At 43.5% G+C, this 23,097-nt stretch overlaps 1 protein-coding gene across 1 annotated transcript in view; it reads right to left on the reverse strand.

The window, feature by feature from the left end:
* The window catches only part of IGLON5 (IgLON family member 5), a 443,482-nt gene that overhangs the window by 33,306 nt on the left and 387,079 nt on the right, over nucleotides 1–23,097 (reverse strand). Inside the window, 3 exon segments of the mRNA XM_066607050.1 lie at nucleotides 8,882–9,033; nucleotides 10,301–10,421; nucleotides 15,657–15,788. Of these exon segments, the coding sequence (XP_066463147.1) occupies nucleotides 8,882–9,033; nucleotides 10,301–10,421; nucleotides 15,657–15,788 (405 nt within the window).

Below are 23,097 nucleotides of genomic sequence, written 5' to 3' on the forward strand. Positions count from 1 at the left end.
ATATTATAGATGATTAAAAACACAATCGGTTCTAATGTACAGCTGTGGCTGATGACTGGAGTCTAACCATGCATACCTCCAGGGGCGTAACTATAGAGGATACAGGGAATGCGGTTGCACCCGGGCCCAGGAGCCTTGGGGGGCCCATAAGGCCTCTCTTCTCTATATAGGGAGCCCAGTACTATGAATAGAGCATTATAGTTGGGGACCCCTTTACTGATTTTGCATTGGGGCCCAGGAGCTTCAAGTTATGCCTCTGCATACCTTCCAACATTTTGGACAGTCAAAGAACGACACTTAGGCCGCCTGCAGACGAGCGGGTCGGATCCGTCAGCGAGAATTCTCGCCGCACGATCCGACCCGAGCGCCTGCAGGGACAAGCGCGTACTCACCCGCGCCTGGCGGCCCCGGCTCTTTCATGTGCCTACTGCCGCGCAGCCGGCGCATGCGCAGACCGGAGCCGGCGGCCGGGTGAGTGCGTGCCCCGCAGAAAATTAGGACATGCCGCGGTTTGTTTGCCGCGCGAGATTTAGCGCGGCCAAACCGCGGCCGTCTGCATAGGAGTGCGTATTTTAATGCACTCCTATGCAAACTTTCAGCGGCGGAAATCCCGTGGGAAATCCCGCGGCGGGATTTCCGCTCGTGTGCAGGCGGCCATATGGTTCATTCTGTGACAGATCCATTTTTTCATCTATATCTATAGAGTATAGACATTTTTACGTTCCAGATTGCATCATATGATGGACTAATATGCAAATTGGGGTCTTATGTACAGTTAGGAACCATACAGAAAGTTTACGGAGCAATATGGAAAGTTTATTAATGCAAATCTATTTTCAAGGGGAAAAAGAGGGACTTTGGTCAAAAAAAGGGACTGTCTTTCCCAAAGAAGGATACTTGGGAGGTATGACCATAAACGTGTAAAACTGGCAATCTATTCATGAACCAGGAATGAACAATATTGTGGGTGCTAATTGGATGAGCAAGGCCTTCAGGGCATGTGATTGCAGAACAACATATGAAATCTGGAGGTACTAAATGGTTAACACCCTGCCACTTTCGCTGTCTGCCATGTATGTTCTTTCATGTGTGTTTGTTTCGCCAGTCCCAGACGCCTTGTGGTAATCACTTTAAAGAACAGAGTAATCAATTGAAACATATGGATGTAAAGTCTTTCCTAAGAATCCAGAGCAGTCATCTGGTAATCTTCCAAGAGCACAATTTCCCCCATATGTTATAAGCGTCTCGCAGCGGCGTGTCATCTCATTATTTATTTATGTGTTATAAGTGCTGCATAATGAAGTCCAGGACTTATGTAACACACGGAAAGCATCAGTTATGGTAGGATATCATAGCCACCTGCATTATAGAAAGTCTGATGTATTGCATGCGGCCATTTATAGAAATGAAAATCAATGGCAACATATGGAGGAGCCATTAAAGCAATCTATTTCTTGCTTACTTTCTTATTTCATTCTTTCTTTCTTTCTGTTTCTTTCTGTCTTTCTTTCTTTTTTTTGTGTGTCTTTTTGTCTGTCTTTCTGTATGTAATTTTCGCGTCTGTCTATCTGTCCCCATTTCTTCCTTTATGTAATTTTCTTGTCTGTCTCTTTCTTTCTGTCATTTTCTTGTCTGTCTCTTTCTTTCTGTATGTCACTTTCTTGCCTCTCTCTTCCTTTCTTGTCTGTCTCTCTTTCTTTATTTTTCTTTCTTTCTATTTCTTTCTATCTTTCTGTATGTCTTTTTCTTGTCTGTCTGTCTCTTTCTATCTTTCTGTATGTCATTTTCTTGTCTGTCTGTCTCTTTCTTTCTTTCTGTATATAATTTTCTTGTCTGTCTGTCTCTTTCTATCTTTCTGTATGTCTTTTTTTGTCTGTCTGTCTCTTTCTATCTTTCTGTATGTCTTTTTCTTGTCTGTCTGTCTCTTTCTATCTTTCTGTATGTCTTTTTTTTGTCTGTCTGTCTCTTTCTATCTTTCTGTATGTCTTTTTCTTGTCTGTCTGTCTCTTTCTATCTTTCTGTATGTCTTTTTCTTGTCTGTCTGTCTCTTTCTATCTTTCTGTATGTCTTTTTCTTGTCTTTCTTTCTTTCTGTCATTTTCCTGTCTGTCTGTCTCTTTCTTTCTGTATGTCTTTCTTGTCCGTCTGTCTGTTTCTTTCTTTTTCTTTCTGTCTGTCTGTCTCTTTCTTTCTGTATGTCACTTTCATGTCCGTCTGTCCGTTTCTTTCTTTCTGTGTCTGTCTAGCTACTGATGGACCAGGTACCAAATGAATGTTTGGTGTGCCACATCTGTTTACTGTACTGAACGGCACCTTACCGTATCTGCACAGCAAATTGTCTTCTACTGACAGGCTTCACAAAATAACTATATAGCGCACTATGAGAATACAGTTTACTAGTGATATTATCTATTTATGCTGCTGATTTCAAGCTTTGAAATACAAGAGTTAAAATCCGCAGCACATCTACTACAAAAACCGTGCCCAAATCTGCATCACTTGTGTGGTTTTGGGATCTACGTATTTTATGCATATTTGCTGCGGGTTTTCTGCCACGGAAATCTCTCAGCAGCTTCACTATCTGTAAGGCCTGATTAACATGAGCATATGCGTATTTGTGCGCGCCTTTATGCTGATTGTTGTGCATCGGACAGCGTATTTGAGTGTGCAAGCATGTTTTTACTTTTTGTGTACGCATTTGCATGCACAAAAAAAATCCCAGCCACGGTCCTGTACAATGAAATGGGTAATTAGCTTAATTTGTTCCAGATATTTCATTTTGCTGCGCAAATGTGCAGGAAAATGCAACATGCTGTGTATTTATTTGCGCAATGGAATTGTGCATGCAAAATATGTGCTTCTAAAGAACCCACTGAAATCAGTAGGTTCTATTCACTGAGTATTGTGCACACAAATACTTCCGCGTGAATAAGCTCTAAAGGTACCCTTAGGGCTCCCACCCACTAGCGTTTTTTTTCACTGCGAAATTCGCACGTTTTTTTTTTCTACAGGGGGTCTATGGGACTTGTAAAGCTAAAATCGCGATCGCGCAAAATCGCGATTTACCGCGAAATCGCGATTTTGCGCAATCGCGATTTTAGCTTTACAACTCCCATAGCCCAAAGACCCCTGCAGAAAAAAAAACGCTGCGAATTTCGCAGTAAAAAAACGCTAGTGGGTGGGAGCCCTTAGGGTGGCTTCACACGAGCGTATGTGCAAAAACGCTTGCCGCAGCAGAACATATTTGAATGAGGTTTGATGAGGTAGATTTGCACGTGTTTTGGCGCATAGCACTGTACTTTTTTTTCACACACAGGGCTAGTTCACGCAATGTTTCTGTGGATTAAAGGGCTATTAATGAGGTCCAGACGTGTTCTTTTCCCTGTAGTTTTGCGCAGTGCTTGATGCATCCTCTTGGGTATTTGTGCACCTCCCATAGACTGCTATGGGGCCTCTGGTGCGCAAATGCATACAAAAATAGAGCATGCTGCGTTCTTTTATGTGCAAAATATGGGCAATGGGAGTGAGCCCATTGGAAGCAGTAGGTTCCATCCTATGTGTAATGCATGTACAGATTTTGTACGTGCAAACACGGTCTTGTGAATTCGCTCTTAGGCCAGATTCACAGGAGCGTATGCGTATTTGCATGTTAATTTGCACTGTGTGTTTGCACATCGGACGTTGCGTTTCTGCGTGCACAGCGTTTTCTACCGTACTTTTTGCACGCACAGGTTGTGAGCAATTGTGTGTGCAAAAAAACTGCAACAACGTTCTCAGTCATTGAAATGACCAATTAGTTTAACTAGTTCGAGGTGTGTTCTTTCCCTGCGCAAATGTGCAGGAAAGTAGAGCATACAGGATGGGCCACGGGAAGTACCTGCGCGCCACATTCTTATGAAAGTGGACTAAAAGAAAATCTGCCTTTGTTTTTCATAGAATGGTAGAGTTGGAAGGGACCTCCAGGGTCATCGGGTCCAACCCCCTGCTCAGTGCAGGATTCACTAAATCATCCCATACACGGGTCTGTCCAGCCTTTGTTTGAACATTTCCATTGAAGGAGAACTCATCACCTCCCGTGGTAACCTGTTCCACTCATTGATCACCCTCACTGTGAGAAAGAAAGAAAAGAAAATCTGTCTTTGTTTCCCATAACAACCAATCACAGCACAGCTTTCATTTCTTCTACTGCAGAGGTAAAATAAAAGCTGTGCTGTGATTGGTTACGATGGGCAACAAAGACAGATTTTCTTTTAGACCAGTTTGGCACTGGGCTAATTTTCTGTGGCCCATCCTGTATTTCCCCATATCACGCAGGGCAATTTGCATCTCGATCCACCAGCGACAGATGTCAGAGGCCCCATAGATTGGACGCTCATCTGCAGCGGGTATCCGCACACACTCCATATCGCGCAGTAATTCTCTGTGACAGTAGGAAGTTACAATGTAATAAATACGGCACAAACAGTGAGGCTGGTATCCCGCGGGCTCAGGCCCAGGCTGTGCGGAGAAGGCTATTAGCAGTTCTAATGAATGGCAAAGGAGATGTTATTACTGCCACAAATTCTGCTCACTGAGTAATCACACAAGGAGAATTTTTCACATTTTAAAAGGAATGGAATAGGACGGCTCATAAATGACAGATTGGATGGTGAAAATATTCAGGCGAGCGCTGGTCTGGGAGAAGCCGACGCCTGGAGGTTGGTAATTTCACGACAAGCAGGGTTAACTGGCGAGCTGCTGCAGAGGCCTGTGGGAAGGATCATTCACAGACAGGGAGGGGGAGCATGTCGGAAGGCAGGGAACATGGTGACCAGGAGGAAGAAAACGGATCTCATTGCTTTGCTATGCCCCAATGGAGGCAAAAACTGGGCAATGGGGGTGGCGAATAAAAATTGCTTACATCAATTTTGTGACTTCATGTGGCAACCGTACATGGCATTACAGCCAGTAGGCAAAGCAGGAAAAAACAATGCTTAGCTTCAAGATATACTGGGGGAGCATAGAGCAAAAGATTGGGGGATTCCCTGAGACCGTCCTTAATAGGTGTCATCACCAATGGCAATTTATTAAACATGTTCTATGCTTGTCAAACCACTAGTGGGGATGTATGGGAACACATATACCTGGAACCAGTTATGGGGACACCGTTGTTTTGTCACTTGATGTGCTACATAATGGGTCTCACTGCAAAGAAATCAGCAGATCCAAAATGAGTCAAGAGGGGGAAGGTTTCTCCTTAGGGAGAGCATCTAGTAGGTGTCATGAGACCAATAAGGCCATGCATGCTCCTCTGGGAAGTTTATGCAAATGGAAACAATGACTCCACAGCGCCACCTATTAGAAGGTAGTATTTCTGCAAGTCAATGCCTTGTAACAATGACTGGAAATTATGAGCCAAAGCCAGAGTCTTCTCCAGAAGGAAAATATATAGCCATGTACAGACAGCTTTTTCAGGATTTTTGTAACCTCATCAGTGTGTAGTAGGTTGTTGGCAGGGTAAGAGGCCATGATGTGGGTCAAGAGGGGTAAAGTTTCTAGGTGTGAGGAGTCTTATAAGGCAATGCACGCTCCTCTGGGAAATTGATATGAAAATGGAAAGAAGGAACAATACCTCTACATCGCCACCTAATAGAAGACAGCATTCCTGCAAGTCAATGTCAAACCATTTAACAGGCCTCTAGACCCACGTCACAGGCCTCTCACCCAGCCAGCAAACTACTGTACACTGATGAGGGGCAAAACCCCCGAAACAGCTGTCTGTACATGGTTAGCTTTTCTTTCCTTCCTTTTGGCTTATATTCCCAGTCATTATTACAAGGCTTGTTGAAAGTTCTGACATTGACTTGCAGGAATGCTGCCTTAGAATAGGTGGCGCTGTAGAGGCATTATTCCATCTTCTCATTTGAATATTCAAAATTCTATATTTTGTATTTTAGGAATTTTGGAGTAAGGACACTGCACAATGCAAAAATGTGTGATGAGCCCCCAAACATATCTCCAGTAGAGCTAGACAGGCAAGGGTGTATGAATGCCTTGGCACCGCTGTGGAGCTGGATTATTGGTAGTGTTGAAGAATTTAGGTTCCATGCAATAAATTACGCGTGACAACAGTCAATGTAGTCATTTCCTATTCTCATGGTTGATACGGACCTACCATTACATTGAATACAATGCCGGAGTCACTACAATGACGATGCATTGGCAACTTGGTGACATCACTTTGATGGTGACACTACAGACAATACTGGTATTACAGTGGATGGTGACAACTCGCAAGAGAACTGTTATTTTGCACCACCACCAATGAGAATTTTGATCCGATCTGGTCTACCAGATTATTTCCTGCTAATCCGGAATTGACCAAGTATTCTGTCCAGTGCTGAATTAACATTATTTCCAAACCACTGGAAGCCAGATGATGGATTTAGCTAATTAAAGAGAACCTGACAATCTGGGAAATCAAATATTCCTGCTTGGGAAACTGGATTATGAGGATTTTTACTGTACATGCTTTAAGAAAAATAAAAAAAATCCCTCCTTCCAGAAACAATTTCTTCTTCATCAACTTGCGGAATAGGAATGGCGTCATTGGCATTCATAGAGCACTGGTTCCGCTCAGATTCTATCAGTGACTATTGTTTTCTGAAACTGATGTAACAAATCTTCAACATGAAAATAAATAAAATTAGTATCTGATGGGAATTCTGAGATCTGTGCTTAGAATGGAAATGAAAGTTCAGCGCATAAAAGGCCCCTTCGGTGGGGGCGGCGGAGGGTAGCTGGGAAGAATACATTTTTCACAACTGGATATAGATCAGCAACGGGATTCACAGGAACGCAAAATCTAAACAGTCTACAAAATTAACCAGCAATCTGTGGTGACTCCGCAAAGTACTGAGCATGAGGAAGGAATACTACTGTAATGGCTGATGTGGACCCCTTGGACACAAGGTGGCCCAATTTTGGCCAATACCAACAGAAGTGATCTAACACATATTGGCTACTGTCACTTACTGCTCCTCATTTCCAAGCACCACTGCACACAGGGTTACGTAAGGATTCTGTGTGCGACCAGCAGTTCCAAAAGTCAAGAGGAACTGGGAGCAAGGAGCATTAAAGAGGTTGTCCAGTTATGGGCTATGGGTGGCTTATCCTCAGGATAGGCCAACGATAGCAGATCGGTGGGGCTCTGTCGCTTGGGATTTCCGCCAATCAGCTGTTCGCTCTGGCACTCTGCCAGATTGCAATGGCCCAGTTTGGGATTGCAAGCCAAGTTCCCATTGAAAGTAATGAAAATTGTGCCATATGGCTCATCAGTTTCTAATTGAGTCCTTACTATTGAGTAACATTATATTACTGGTGTCAATTGATTAAATGGCTAGTTCTGATATCTGAATGTATGCTGCAATGTTCATTTATAGAAATCTCTATCATACCATCAAAACTCACTTCTTCTGCTTCTTGTCACAAATAAATGCGCTGAAGTCCTCCCTTTTCTAGACAAGTCTATACTGCTTATCCTGAGCTTCTGAGTTTATGAATAGAATGCCTGAGCTTTAGTGAAGACTGACACTTAAATTTGTAAAAGCATAGGGAAGAGGGAGCAGAAGTGAGGGTGAATTTCTGCAAAACAAAAGTGATAAGAGTAGATTTGGGCTTTTCATTTGGGCTCCTATTCTTCTGGAAGGATCTATCCTCTTGCAAAGTGAATTTTATATGCTATTCTAAGAATGTCCAATAATCCAGAATTGAGAGACCACACTCATAGGCCTTTCAAGGCCTGTGTAAGTGCAGCACAACTTCTATAGGCACTGTAATAGACCTTTAGAGGTGGGTAACAACTCCTATGGGCACTGTAATAGACCTTACAGAGCCTTCGGAAGTGGGTGACCACTCGTATAGCCACTGTAACGTAATTTAGAGAGTCTTTGGAAGTAGGTGACAACTCCTTTAGGCACTATAATAAATTTTACAGAGTCTTCGGAAGTGGGTGACAACTCCTTTAGGCACTGTAATAGACCTTACAGAGTCTTCGGAAGTGGGTGACAACTCCTATAGGCACTGTAATGGCTTCCATTACAACTTGTCACACACTTCTATTACCCATGGGATCAAGTCAATTTAGAAATAGAATAGAATATTAGCAGATGCTTTTGTAGATATTTTTACTATTATTTTAAAATTCCCCTTGACACATCCTCATATCTGCCCACATGTCCCCATATGGGCCATACCCACTAGATTGATACAGATGAATACCAACTTATTGACCCCTGTGTTTGATGTGCAGTAAAAATATCAAGGAACTGGGCTCTCAAACTGTTCTTACTGGTACCTTCCTTTTCGGTAAACACTATGAACTTTTTCCATTTTGCCCAAAGCCATGGCCCTCTGGTATATGGTTTGTGTCACCTCAATACCCTTAATCCTCATTGAAGGCTGACCCAGAAGTAAAAACCATCTAGTGGCACCTTAAACTATGAGTTGAACATGACTAAGCATGGCACTTGTAGTGAATTAAGTTGGTTATGGGATTTTTATAATTGTACATGGGGGTTGTGCTTATGAGGTACCCTGATGAATTCTTACTGACCCCCTCTGGAATCATGGTCCTACTGTATAACGTTCCCGACAAATAAGGACTAAAGTTCTTCACCAAAATCTAGAGATTATACGATCCTTTTTGAATAATATGATGTTGTACCTCAGGCTGAGAGGCATTTACATCATTCCGAGATATGGACACCACCTCAGTGCTCACTAATCACAGCCCCTCAGGTTGTTTCCTCTGAATTATGTCTTGGCTTCGGATGCTTCCTCCTTCCAGGGTTGGCTAACAAAACAGGTATCATAAAAAGCAAAAATACCATGACTCTACTTACTGAGTAGTCGCACGCTGGAATTATATGAGCCGAGTTTATTGGATGCCAGGCATGTGTAATTCCCATAATGCCTTGAGGTGACATTTGAAAACAGAAGCACAGACCAAGTCCTCTCGTTCTGGATCTTCAAACCTTCCATTCCGCCAGTCAGACTGTCGAAGACGAGGCCGGGGCAGTCAGATGGGAAGATAAAAGAAAAGAAAATGTCATTGGAGCTGCTGTCATCATTACAGTATAATCAGCTCATCATTTGAGGCAGAACTGATAGGATGTAGTGTGGAGATGTCAACTGGAAAGAGATGTTGGAGATGTTTAGTTGACAACGATAGATGGTAAGTCATCCCTGACCTCACCAAGGCCCACAGTGTTCCTTGGAAGATTTTACTTAGTCAAACATTGACTTTTAGTTTCATAGGCTGCACCATTGTGGACCATTCATGGACTAACAACACCCCAGGTCCTACAGTTTGGATAGTGTTAGACCACAAATGTCCAATACAATTGATAATGAAGTTATATATTACTCCTTGAGAGAATTGAAAACATATCTTAGTGCCTGGACATATACGATGTGCTCAGTAAGCATATGGCAAACTCCACCAGTAATATGTTGATGAACACATGAAGGAATAGACATAGCATGTGCTGTATGAAGCACTGGAGAAGCCTATAGGGAGTTGAGGCATTGACTCATGTTGACAACACTTTTCCCTATTAACGTGCAAATGGGTTTCCATCCAATGGGTGCCAATACATTAGCAAACAAAGGTGGACCACCTCAAGGTTTATACTGTACTTTTTTCTTAAAGGGATAGAAAAGAGTGGAATAGTAGCCCAGGTGGAAGAGAGACAAAACCCAACATTTGGTTCTTTTTTAATTTTTTCTATAGGACTCTTTCTTATCTTTGTAAATCCAGGAACACATGCAATTGTTCATAAAGCTTAATGGTAATTTTTACACGGGCCAACAGTCGCCCGAATAATTGCCCAATCCAGCGATTACAGGCAACTGTCATTCAAAATAAACAAGAGACCCGACAGGGCACTTGAGTAAGATTCACTCACTTGTTGGAGTTGCTTGGTTTCCGCTCAGCTAAAGACCAAACGACTATCAGCCAGTATAAACAGGCAGTCAATTATCTATGAACGACTGCCTGTTTACTGTAAATGGAGGCAGGTGGCCGGAAGAGATCTCCGACACGCTCCACCTCCATTAAGTGACCGATAATTGTTCCGATGTGAAAGTACAGGAGCGATAATCACTGGATGGCTCCTGGGTGCTTAAGTGCCCAATAGTCGTCTCGTAAAAAAAAAGTAACCAAAGACCACCTTTACAAGCTTTGTGTTTAAAAACACTAGTTTGAGATCATATTGTTTATCCACCAACTAGAATATTTCGCTGCTAGCTCTTGTACTCACCGCTTGTCATCCTTATACCATTCAAACTCTGCTGGGGGCTCGGCTAATGCTTGGCACCGAAGCACAGCTGGCTTCCCGACGGGTGACTGAGCGTTCTTAACATCGGTGATGAATGGAGGATCTAAGCAAAAAAATGTTGCATACAGTAAATGTTATTGTGAAGATGAGAATATTTAGTAAATTTACAAAAATTAGTAATGTGTATTTTTACTTTCTATTTACTGCCCCCTGCTTCCAAACGGAGGATTCATTGGAGGAGTTACTGATGCTGAGAGCTACTTAAAGCAAACAAAAAAGTGAGGGTGAGAGCTTGCAAGGGTGGTCGATTTAAAGTGTGGTTCTTTTAAGTGTGTGACTTAAAATTGACTGACTTTTAGATTTGGCTACTTTAGAAGGGAGTTATATATCTAATTACTGTTATATTTTTATCTGTACCATCCCCATTTAGAATGTGCTCCATGATTGACAATGCCATTCAGTGTACATCTTGTGCCATGTATGCAGTCCTTGAACAGCTGTGTAGACTGCTGTACGAAATGTGAGCAGGCACTCGAGGGGCAGATTTAGGGGTAGATGGTAGCATGAGAGTGCACGATGATCAGGCAGCTAGCTGGGTGACAGTTAGAAGGACGGATTGAGGGGAGAGTGGCAAAGAGGCTAGTCCTGATCTGGCACACCCCAAGAAGTTTGCAACAGGATTAGCGCTGTTGCAGCATGACATGCCCTCTGACTGCCAAAGGGATGTCTGTGCCAGTAATAGAGGAACAGGAGCACAGGGCAGGATAGATGGGTCATGGTAATGGGGGACTTAATTATTAGGGGCACAGACAGGACATTCTGCCACAAAGACTGGGATTGTCAAACAGTGAGTTGTCTTCTTGGCACACGGGTTCGACACATCGTGGATCGGTTGACAGATTACTGAGAGGGGATGGTGAGGACCCAGCGGTTATAGTTCACATTGGCACCAATGACAAAGTTAGAGGTAGATGGAAGGTCCTTAAAAACAATTTCTTGGACCTGGGATGTAAGCTTAGGGCAAGGACCTCCAAAGTAGTATTTTTTCCAATGCTACCTGTACCTCGTGCCACACCAGAAAGGCAGCGGGAGATTAGGGAGGTAAAATAGTGGCTGAAGAGTTGGTGTAGGAAGGAAAAATTTGGGTTCCTGGAGAACTGGGCTGATTTTGCTGTTAGCTACAGGTTCTACCAGAAAATAGATACAAAGTATGTCACTCAATGTAACTAATAGGATTTCTTTTTTCTATAAAGGACCTTTCACACTGGATGGAATTTGTCCATCCATATTATCCTGTGGGGCTTCAAATTTGCATAATTTCAAATCCACATGTCTTTGTCCCATAGGCCAAAAAGGTGACCTCTAATTAGTCTTGTGGACTTGTTGTTGTGAATTTCTAATATGCACAAAGCAATTCCACAACAAAATCCACAATTAATTTGTGTGGCAAAAGTGCAAAAAATTCGGCAAAATGTTATGCAAAACGCATTCTGCAGTCAGGCTGCCTTCACAATTGCGCAAGATTTGTGCGTTGAAACTCACAAATCTTGCAAAAATATAAACCCTGTTCTTTTGAATGGAGTCATACAGATGAGCAATGTTTTCCTGTATAGCACCGCAATGCAATGTAGTAAACAAATCGTGGCATGTTCTATATTTCTGCGTACTCTCGCATCAGGGCGCTATTGTGTTCAATGAGGCTGGCGGCAGCATTGGGCGATGCAAGGTCTCCCATTGGAAATAGTGGGGGAATTCCATGATCCTCCGCCGCGACTGACATCCATGGGGAATTTACATGGTGGAAAGCGTGATATGGGTCTGTGTTCACAGCCCCATATTGCACACGCCCGTGTGAAGTTACCCTCAGTGTATATTGTACCCTCAGTGTATATTGCACGTTCTGTCTGTATCTGAGATGGGCAGAACTCACACTCATGTGACATTATGCTGCATGCCTTATTTTCGTGCGTGTGCTGTGCCATGCGAATTGTGCAATGGGTGGGTGGCAGGGCTAAGCTCCCGCCCTCTCCCTGCCCCCTGTCCATAGTCATCAATGGGAGGGGGCCGGATGGACCGGCACTTAGCTCCGCCCTTGTTTGCAAAGAACGAGCGGGGAGGAGAAGAGAGGTGAGCCTGCCATGGGGAGGGAGGGAAAAGAGGCGACATCATGGTAGTCTCGGCACATATGCGTCGGGACCCATGCAGTCTGAACGGGTGCACAAACGTTTGATTTGTGCGCCCGTTCACCAATTCATTTCTCTCAGCATAGCGTATATCGACCGGCTCATATACGCTCGTGGGAAAAAAGCCTCAGTCTTAGGCCTCATTCACACAAGCGTTTTATCATAGCTATTTTGCCACGATAAGGCCTCATGTCCACGGGGAAAATAATAATTAAAATCCGCAGCAGATCACCCGCGCGCGGATCCGCGCCCCATAGGAATGCATTGACCACCCGCGGGTAGCTAAATACCCGCGGATGGTCAATAAATGTGAATTAGAAAAATCATGGAGCATGAAAAAAAATGGACATGCTCCATTTAGGTGCGGATCACACTCCGGATGGCCCCATTGATCTCTATGGGGTGCGGGAAATCCGCTGCGGGTGTTAAATGCCATTTATTTGGGTGCGTGAAATCTGCATGCGGATTACAAGTTTGGCTTCTTTTTCAGTGGCCTTGCATTTTTTTTCACGCGCAGATGCAAAAATGCCATCCGCGTGCATACACGCGTGAAAAAAAACGCATCCGCGTGTCATCCGCATGCAATAAAATACTATTTTAAGCTCATCCGCACTGCATCCGCGGCCCAAATTCGCGTTACAAATCCGGAGCAGATTTGATTTTCCCCGTGGACATGAGGCCTAAAACCTCGACCGAGCATCCAGCCATGAGAACCAATGCATTTAAGCATATGAGCCATTTTCCGGTACAAGAAAAAAAAAATTATGCCATAAAATTGTCAAACTGGCGATCGTTTTGGTTGCCGATTTTTCATGCAGCGTCAAAAGATAGACCTATCTTTTGAGAAAAAACGCTGGTGGCTCGCATGGATTCCTATGAGAGCTGGAGAAAAAAGGCAGGAGGGAGGAGTTCAACTGCGTCCGATGCTCGGAAAAGAAGACAGCTGCTTCTACTAAAAGCTAATAGGAGTCATTCTGCTGACTGACGGAATTCCACGCTGCAGTGATTTTTTCGTGTGAATGGAAGAGAAAACGCTAATTAAGTTTAGAATTAGATTGCGGCTATTCTTCCCTATTGCGTCTGCGTGTAATCACACACGCTCGTGTAAATGAGGCCTTAAGGGTATGTTCCCATGAAGAATACAGATTACTCCACCTTGATAAGTTCTGCAGCATGTGCAGCAGCAGCGCAGTGGATGTAAAGTGTGAAACTTGTAGCCAACCTGCAGCATCTCTACACGGGAAGCCACAACAACCCCACGTGGCGCATTTCTTGCCTCTGTGGATTCCTAACAGATTCAGTACATATTTTCCAATACAGAAAATCCCCAGCGAATCAGTCCCGCGGGAACGCACCCCATCAGTCACTGGGAACTTTTTAATTTTGAAGAGGGAACGCTGTTTAACTTCCATTAATGTGCGCAGATTAGCACTTTAACGTGTTGGTTACAATTGTAGCAATATTTTCTAATGTTTAGTTGAATTATTGATTTCAGGTTCCACATTTCCGCTGTTGGATCCTGCGGTGTGAATACGTTTTCTGCCTTCTGAAGTAAAATATTATATTTACATGGTAACTATGACTTTTATTTCCTTAATGCCCTTAATAGGTCTCCCACGGGAACGGAATGCCACAAAGCACTCTCCGTTTTTCAGCGCTGGGATTGCAGTCGACTGCTGCTTTCTGTCGTATGATAGAGACAAATCTACGAATGAGACCATTCCACTCGGTATCTATTGCCATTGAAGCCTGCGTCTTCGCTCTTTTCCCTGACATATATGGCTGAGGGCTTGTGGCTGCTTCACCCGGTTATTGTAAAACGGCATTTTATGTTTTTTATGTGGGCCATTTCCTTAGCATTACGCTCCCTTTTATGATTTCAGGCACATAATATGGACCCTCATTCTATAAATAATACATTTGTTTTATTCCCCACCGGCACTGCGACAGTATTTGGCCTTAAAAGCAAAAATGCGCATTTAACATAAATATTTTGCAGCTGTACGACTTATTGTATGACTCGGGGGGGGGGGGGGGGTGAATATTTATGAAAATAGGTGCAAAGACAAAAGCTGGAATGTCTGCCGTAGCTACCAATCAGAATCCTGGAGAGTGTTTGTACAGTGCATTGATTGGTTGATAAGGTTAGCACCACTGTTTTTGCTTGACTCAGTCGCCAGAACCATAACTCCTCCCTGTACGCCACCCCTGCCCATATAACACTCATAATACTGGTGTCTTCTTAGGATAAACCATCAATAGTAGATCAGCAGGGTTTCACCACCTGGCATTCCTTCTGATAAGCTGTTCATTGGGTCGCTGTGCACATGCACAGCTGATTTCTGCAGGAAGCAGACAGCAACATTCCCACTGCAGTGGTCAGACTTGGTACTGCAGGATATTCACTTCAATTGGAACTTTGCCTGTAATACCAAGTCTGGCCACTGCAATGGGAACAGAGCTGTCTACTTCCTGCAGACAACCCCTTACAGGGAAAATACAAAAAACGTATTTATCTTCAGTCTTCACCATTACATTTTCTGATATACCAACTGGGATTCATTGGGATACCAAACAATGTTTACTCCCTTTAGCATCATAGTGTTATGTACGGTTTTGTGCTTTTAATTTGATTTTACATTGAATGGTTTACATTGCGCTTAGATACAGAATCATTGATAACTTAAGGGTGTGTGTATTCTATCATCATTGAATATGCTAGAGAGAAAATAAGAGTGCTCCATGCTGGGGTTCGTGTTATAATAGCTGCAGTGTCTCCTGCTGGGGATGGGTGATAAGCCTCTATGCTGATGCTGGGAGAGAAGCAGAGTAACTCTGGCATACCAGCACTGGAGTTACCCTACTTATTTCCCAGCATTGTTGAACATGATCAGATTTTTTTTTGTACATGGGTCTCTAGGACCCAGGGCTCTCTGCTCATCTGGAAAGCCCCAATGATGACATCATCAGGATTCCTCAGTGACATCAAAAATTCCCCATGGGGTTTTCCAATGAAAATTGAAATGACATTTTTTATGGTCTCCATAAAGGACTATGGCTGTTAGGGGTAAAAAATACCGATTAAGCCCCTACCCACACAGAAGATTTTAACCACCCTAATTCCAATAAATGTTTCCCTTGCATGCATCACTCACAGTTGACTGTAATCATTACTTTCTTGCTGTCGGGCATGGACACTCCATTTGATGTGACGCACTCGTACTCTCCTGCTTGCTGTCTGTTGATTTCCATAATCTCCAGGAGTTCGCCCTCGCTGGAAAACCCTTCTGTGGGGTGAAGGTGGGAGGGAGAGGTTTGGGGGAGGGGCAGGAATGAGGGTTGTCGGGTAGGAATGAAAGACAAACACACACTTACAACACAGAAACATAACATGAAAGTTATCACCTCCACTTGCAGCTGAAGATAGAAAATATGTTTGCTATACTTCTAGGTAACCACACACCGGGATATAGGTGCAGAACCATTTTGGGAGGTACTATAGCCAAGAGAATAGGGAATTGCTTAATCAACAGTCAAATAATGTACTGGAAAGGGGGTTTCCTATGTTTTGGACCCTAGGGTAACTCAGTGGTCATCACGGTTGGCTTGCAGCCAGCGTTGGGCACAAAAATGATAACAAAGCCACCTTCTAGTCTTGGTTGACACCACCAAAATCCACAACAGAGGGCATGGCTTCCTTATCCCCCACCTCCTTGGTTGACCCTGCGGCTGATTCTTTACCCTTTTTACTCTCATTGAAGTATCCATAAAGAAGAGTAGTCTTGCTTAGTTTCCCACCACCCAATAAGAACTAGGATGTGGCCAACATGAGTTGTGGTCTTCGCCTTAGACCTTATAGTAGCTTCACTTGCTACCTCTTTGGCAAGTGTAACCTTAGTGCCATCTCTGAAGGTCAAATGTGACCATAGGTAGCATCTACTGGAAGTAAAGATGGTCTTTAATTGGTACATTTTATCAGTCACAGCACATACATAGAGGAACACAGGAAGTAGTCCTCGATATTCATGAGTTGCAGACTAGCCCTGCCTAACCCAGCCTCTAACCACTGATTGGCAGCTGTATCTCTATGCACAGTAATAGGCAGACCACAACTCTACATATACCAAAAGGAAGTTATATCATCCATCTCAATGAATTCAGTGATACACTGTAGAAAGCACAACTCAGCTCTACTAAGTGATTTGGTATAAGGTGCCCAGTTTTTGTGACTAAACAGATGCCCATTAAACGGGAAGTAATCATTACTCTCAAAATTAGCTAATGGGTTTACATACTGGGACTCATCTGTCACAAGCAAATTTCCAGACTAGGTCAGTATTTGGTGCATGATAAAGATGGAGCATTGCTGAATTTGCAATTGAACTACAACTTTTTTACCGACAGCCCTTTGTAAAACCACACAGGGTACACTATGGTACCATGTATGCCATATTACGCCACATGACATACTCAGCTCTGCCAGTCCTTATTGGTAAACACAAGTTTTCAGCCTTTAGCTGTTGCCGTGTCATGATCAATTCTATTGGGGTGACTACTATAAGTAAAGGATGTTACCAATTTCCTAGGTGTGTCCTTACACAGTTTAACACTCTCAGTACTGATTGGACAATGTCAAGGTATGTGGGCGTAGCCGGGACATGGGGTAGGCGATCACCTAGAGTGCGGCTTTGACACAGGTGAGGGAATCACAATTTTATTGGTAAAAAATAAAATTTTTTGCAACACTTAACTTTCTATGCAATGAGTACTTCCATCACTGATGGAAGTACTTGTTGTTACAGAAGACCATGGGAGCAATGAGCATCTTTTGTATTGTTCATCGATCCTCTCTCCCAGCTGATCCTCCTCTATTCCCGACTTCAGCGCTGCACTGAGCTCCAACACTGCCCACATCAGGATATAGTGTACATAGACATCCATATATGACACAATGCCCACGAGAGAGGAGGACCCTGTAAAGATATTTCAGCAGAAAATGCTGCAGATTTTGGGAGAAAATGCCAGGATGGTCTGGGCCAAATAGAGAAGAAAACTAAAGTTAAATATTTATTCTGCCTGCATCAGTTTTTTAAAGATGTGTTTAAATCTCTTTTATTAGAGAGTAAGTTGGCTTTTACTTGATTCTAGGGGCGGTAGGGTGGGTCAATTTCCTAATCGGCTCAGGGCACTGAATCATCTTGTCCTGGTTCTCTATGTGAGCACAGGCTGGAATGACAAAGAGGAGTGGTAACATCCAGTTGTCAATTTAGTCATCTATTTCCAGGAGGAATAACAGAGGAACAACACAATGCAGAATTCTAGGAATATGCTACAGTGCTGTTCATTCATGGGTAGGGTAAGTATTTACTAAAACAGACTTGTCAGGAGAGCAGACAGTTGTTTTTAAAAGGGGTTAAACAACCAGATTTCAGATTCTTGTACCCACAGGGTCTGTAGCAGTCACCAGATACATAAGGGGAGCAGAGGTTGCGGTTGCACATGGACCCCGGGGCTTGAAGGGGTCTAAATGGTTACTTTGCGAAAAATTAGGAGAATAATGCTGACATGTAATAGTTGGAGGCCTATGGTAGATTTTACATTAGGGCCCATAAGCTTCAAGTCTTCTTAAAGGCATCTTACATTGAATGGGAATGGCTGACCAGTTCTAGCATATATTTTCTCCACAGTCACTTTTAAAACTTTCCCTCTAAGAGAAAAAAAAGGCAGATGCAGTAAAGCAAGGCATGCTAAAAATCAATTCCGACAGACCTGCTGCAAGGATGCAGAGCCGCGAGGCAGGCCATTTTAGTCTTTCAGCCTCTATCTGTCATCAGAAGGTGATAAGCCTGCATTACCTCGGTGGCGGGAAGACTCCGGCATGCACGAATGTCTTAGTAAACGATAGATATTAGATGCTATGGCACAACTGTGATTGCTATGCCGTGCTGTGTGATCCTGCGGAGCAGGGCATGGGTAAAATCATGTGTATAATATGGAGGGTGGAGCTGCTATCCGTAATGGAAACTGAATCTGTGTGCGGCGTGAGCAGCGGGTTCTGGGCAAGAAATTGAGATTAACAATGACGGCTACTGATACCGACAGCAAAGCTGCTGTGTGTCTGCAGAGGGGGAGAGAAGTAACTGCATAAGAGACTGGGTATACAGGAGGAGTATGGTGGTGGGGTGGTGGGGTTGTTGCGCTTTGTAGAGCGTCACAATAATATTACAAACACTTCTGAATTTATTATATAGCAATAGAAGAAAGCAGGTCCAGACAAACTGGATAGAAACCAAAGGATTTAACTGATGAGTTTCTATTAAAGTGGTCCTTAGAGGGCTCGTCCACTTTTCTCTAAATAATCATTCAACAATGTGTTGTTTCTGGGTCCAAAACCTGGTGCTGATTCATTCATTACTATTTTTATAGCCGTCAAAACTGTTTTTTGTTGCAGAATGCCAAATCAACTGCTTAGAGCGTGAGATGAAAGATAATATTCTTACTGTCTGCAGCCACCACTAGAGGGAGCTCAGGAGCTTTCTGCATACAGTGCCATTATTGAGTTTGAGATATAAATGTAGATGTACGGCTATGTTCACACTGGGTGCATCTGCTGCAGAGTGGCCATCGCAGACATTCTACGGCATGTCAGCAGGTCAAAAGCTACATCAAAAAGTGCACCATTTTGACATGGTTTTTGATGCAGAATTTGGTGCAGAATTTACCCTGAAGAGGTGGAATCTGCACCAAAAATCCTGCTATAATTGATATTCTGTAGATTGAAAATACACACTGCAGGTCAATTTCCACAGCACATTTTTTCCATAGCATGTGGACGAGATTTAGAAAAAAACAAGTGGAGACGCTCTCTGAAAAATGCCAATAAATTACAGCGGCTGTCATCAACCTTCAGAAGAGTGTTGCCTCGAGAGACAGCCTGAATGGAGCCACAGAGTAGACATCTGCCCAAGGGAGCCTGCTTGCTGTTGTCATCAACATAAGAGACTGTGATGTTGCCAAGTTCTAATCAACTGCAAGTAAAAGACCACTGTGAGCAAGAATGCTGCTGTTTTCCTATTGCCTTACCCTGAGAGATAAATGGTATATGACACTGACCGCCAGGTGATACCTGCAAAGGCCTTAAATTTGCAAAAAGCTCTTGAGCTCCCTCTAGTGGAGGCTGCAGGCAAGAAGAATGTTCTGTTTGAAGTCTAAGGTTTTGCAGGGGATTTGGAGCTCTTTATTAGAAAAAAACAGATCACTAACCACTTTAATGCCGTATCAAAAAGTTATTCATCCCAGAATCTGGCTTTCAGGATGTGAACAAAAACGCCTCAATTCACCGAGGAGATTCTAAAAACAGTGAGGAACTGAAGTACAAAGTATTTCAGAAAGTTGTAAAACTGACAGAATGATCAAACTTTATTTACAAATGACTAAAGAGTCTCTTGAAAATGTGGCTGGCGCCCAACGATGGGGCGGCTCGCATACAGCAAGCCCTCAGGCGGTGGTTACACGTTCGTGTTTTTGTCTGTGTTAAAAAAGACACTTTAAAAACATATGTAAAGGCAAATGCTTTTTTAAAAAACACATCTTATTGAAAAACACCTGCGTTTCGCATTTTACATCACTGAGAATAACTATCATTGCTTAAAAACACTAAATTTATGTGCGATTTCTTAAAAACACATGCGTCTTTACATGAGCTGTAGGCGACCATTCATAGGAGCGCAATATTTCCACAATATGGACCTAAGGTGCAAAAAATCCATACCATAATCAGCATGCACACATGCGAGTTATGGAGCAGAAATCCACAGCATCAGATTAAGGGCTCACACCTACTTGCTCTACGATAGCCTTGCGATGCGAGGGAGTGAAAACGCATGATAATGAAACCAATGATTTTCAATGGTCTGATTCTCATTAGCGATGTTTTGAGTGTAACCGCATATTGCAAATAAGAATCTGTGATATTGGCCTTTGTTTTCAATGGGGCCGGCGGCAGCAGCGCTAGCATTGCAAACATAGTAAGAACATTGCGCTCTTCTGACACAACTGTCACAGCTATGGTAGGGGATTCCTTTATACCCGCGGGGACCGCGGAGATGAAGGAATCCTCTGCCACAGCTGTCACAGCAGTGACAGAAGACCATGATGCCATGCCATTTCTTTCAATGGGGCTGGCACTGCTGCGTCCCCATTAAAAGCAGTGAGTTTGCAGCGATGATTTTCAGGGAAGGGCTTGAAATATAAGCCCTTCCGTGAAAATCATAGGAAGCTGTAAAAAAAAGTTAAAGAAAAAAAGATTAACTCACCTAAAAGAGCCATCCGGCTTTTATCTCCATCCACAGCAGTCTTTTTCTCTGTTCTTGAGTCCGTGGATTGAAAAATCCCCGCCTCCAGAAAGCTCTCAGCCAATCAGAGGCAGTGCCGGCCCCATTGCAAGATGTGGGATAACACCACAGACTTCTGCCACAGCTGTGACAGCTGTAGCAAGGGATTCCTTCATCCCGCGGTGATGAAGGAATCCCCTGCCATAGCTGTCAGAGCTGTGTCAGGAGGGCGCACTGTACTCCCAATATTTTCAATAGGGCTGCTGCCGCCGGCCCCATCGTATACAATGGGTGATATCTCACATCCTTCCTTGTGATGCAAAATTACAGTTAAAACATCGCTAATGAGAATAAAACCATTGAAAATAATTGGCTTCATTATAATGCGTTTTCACTCAGTCTCGCATCGCAGGGCTATCGTATAGCCAGTGGGTGTTCACCCTGAGGACGGTTTCACACAGGCATATTTGCGCACGTATTTGCACATGCAATACGCAGAGAATAGAATCAGTTGATTTCAGTTGTTTCATTTATATCACTATTTTCATACGCACAAAAAAAAAATAAATCGCGCCCTGCTCTAACTTTCTGAGCATTTGCTCTACAAGGATCCAATAGAAGTCTATAGGGTGTGCGCAAATGCACACGCAAATCAACCTTGTTCATATTGCAAGAAGTGTGCATTTTTGAGCATATACCCGTGTGAGGTCGCCCTCAAGGGACCTTTCACACGGGTGAAATTAGCCCGCAGTACGCACCAAAACACGGGGTAAAGGCTACCTGCGAATTTTGATGCAGAACTGAAAGTTTCTTACATTTGCCTGCAGTCCCACATTGGAATCTGCAATTCTTAGTGCAAATTTTTGGTGCAAAATTTGCAGCAGCAGATTAAGGTGCAGATTTGGGTGCGCAATGTGAGCTAATTCCGCCCGTGAACGGTTTCTTTCTCTTACCGGATGGAATTAACCTGCATCACCGACTGCAAGACCTGCTAAATTCTGCACCAAAATCCATAGCCTCCAGGTGGATTTTGATGCAAAACCGAAAATGGCTTAATACTGCCGGCGACTCTGCATTAAAATCTACCCGATGCCGCGATGGACTAGTATAGCATTACTGCCTTGATAAATTGGGAATGAGGAAAAAGAATGGGAATGAAAGTGTTAATGATAGTTTACCTGAAATAAATGGGAAAGCCTCCCTTATTCTTGGCTCACATGTCGCCGGCTCTCCCAACTTCCTGGCGAGCCGCTCACTCTATACATCAAAGTCAATGCCTGGGATGATGTATACGTTTAATGCGTTGCTCTAATACATCAAAAGCGAGATGGTTGGCTGATAATGTATGGATATAATGCATCACCGTGCCGCTGTCTACCTCCTGATGTATGGCTCCCGCACCCCTCCTCTACAGCGCTGGCTATGAGTGGCCTCCTAATATGTCCAAGCCTCGCGTCCAGGCAGTAGATCTACAGTATGCGTCCCCCTGAAGCCATCGATCCGTAAGAGGTGCTAATGTCTACGGCGCAGGTCATGTTGGAGAATGTAGACTCAGGGATCAAAGCTATGGAAATGGAAACTTCTGCATTCATATAGAACAATCTGAGGGGATGGATCTGTAGCACCGGGTCCATCTAGATTAGAACATACTGGTGCACAAATATTAGGGCTCATTCACGCAGCGTGATTCGACCCTGTATTACGCAATACGCTCGCTCCTGCGCAATTTTTTTGCACAATGAACAAGTGTATTTTGCGCCCATGCCTGTGCAAATATGGAGTGTATTTGCACAGGCACCGCTTGTTCACAGGGTGGGGGAATCACCCCTCCATGGTATAAATAACTAATTAGCTAACTAGTGATCATGGGTATGCGCTGTGTTTAGCTCATACCATCATGCGCGGATGTGTGTGTTTGCACACCTCCCATAGACCTCTATGGGGCTCTTTGGTGCACAACTGTAGTGGCCCAGAGTTAGTGGGGCCCCTCCATAATGTTATATGTCTGTCTCGTGCCATTGTCATGTCAAGGTCTTATTTGTAGTATGCTTTAGATTTATGTGTATTGCACTTCTGCAGTACTGAATAGGTTAATGTCTGGGTTATGTCTGGAAAATGTATTGTTGTGTGAGTCATGTGACTATGTCTTATATATATGTATGTGTTTGCAAGAATGCTAGTTAGGTAGTCAGACAGTCCAGTCCAGTTAGTCTAGTTTTGCAGAACAGTCTAGGAGTGGAGAGAAGGAGAATTTAGTCAGACA

Source organism: Eleutherodactylus coqui, chromosome 6, assembly GCF_035609145.1.
Source record: "Eleutherodactylus coqui strain aEleCoq1 chromosome 6, aEleCoq1.hap1, whole genome shotgun sequence".
In the NCBI taxonomy this organism is placed as follows: domain Eukaryota; kingdom Metazoa; phylum Chordata; class Amphibia; order Anura; family Eleutherodactylidae; genus Eleutherodactylus; species Eleutherodactylus coqui.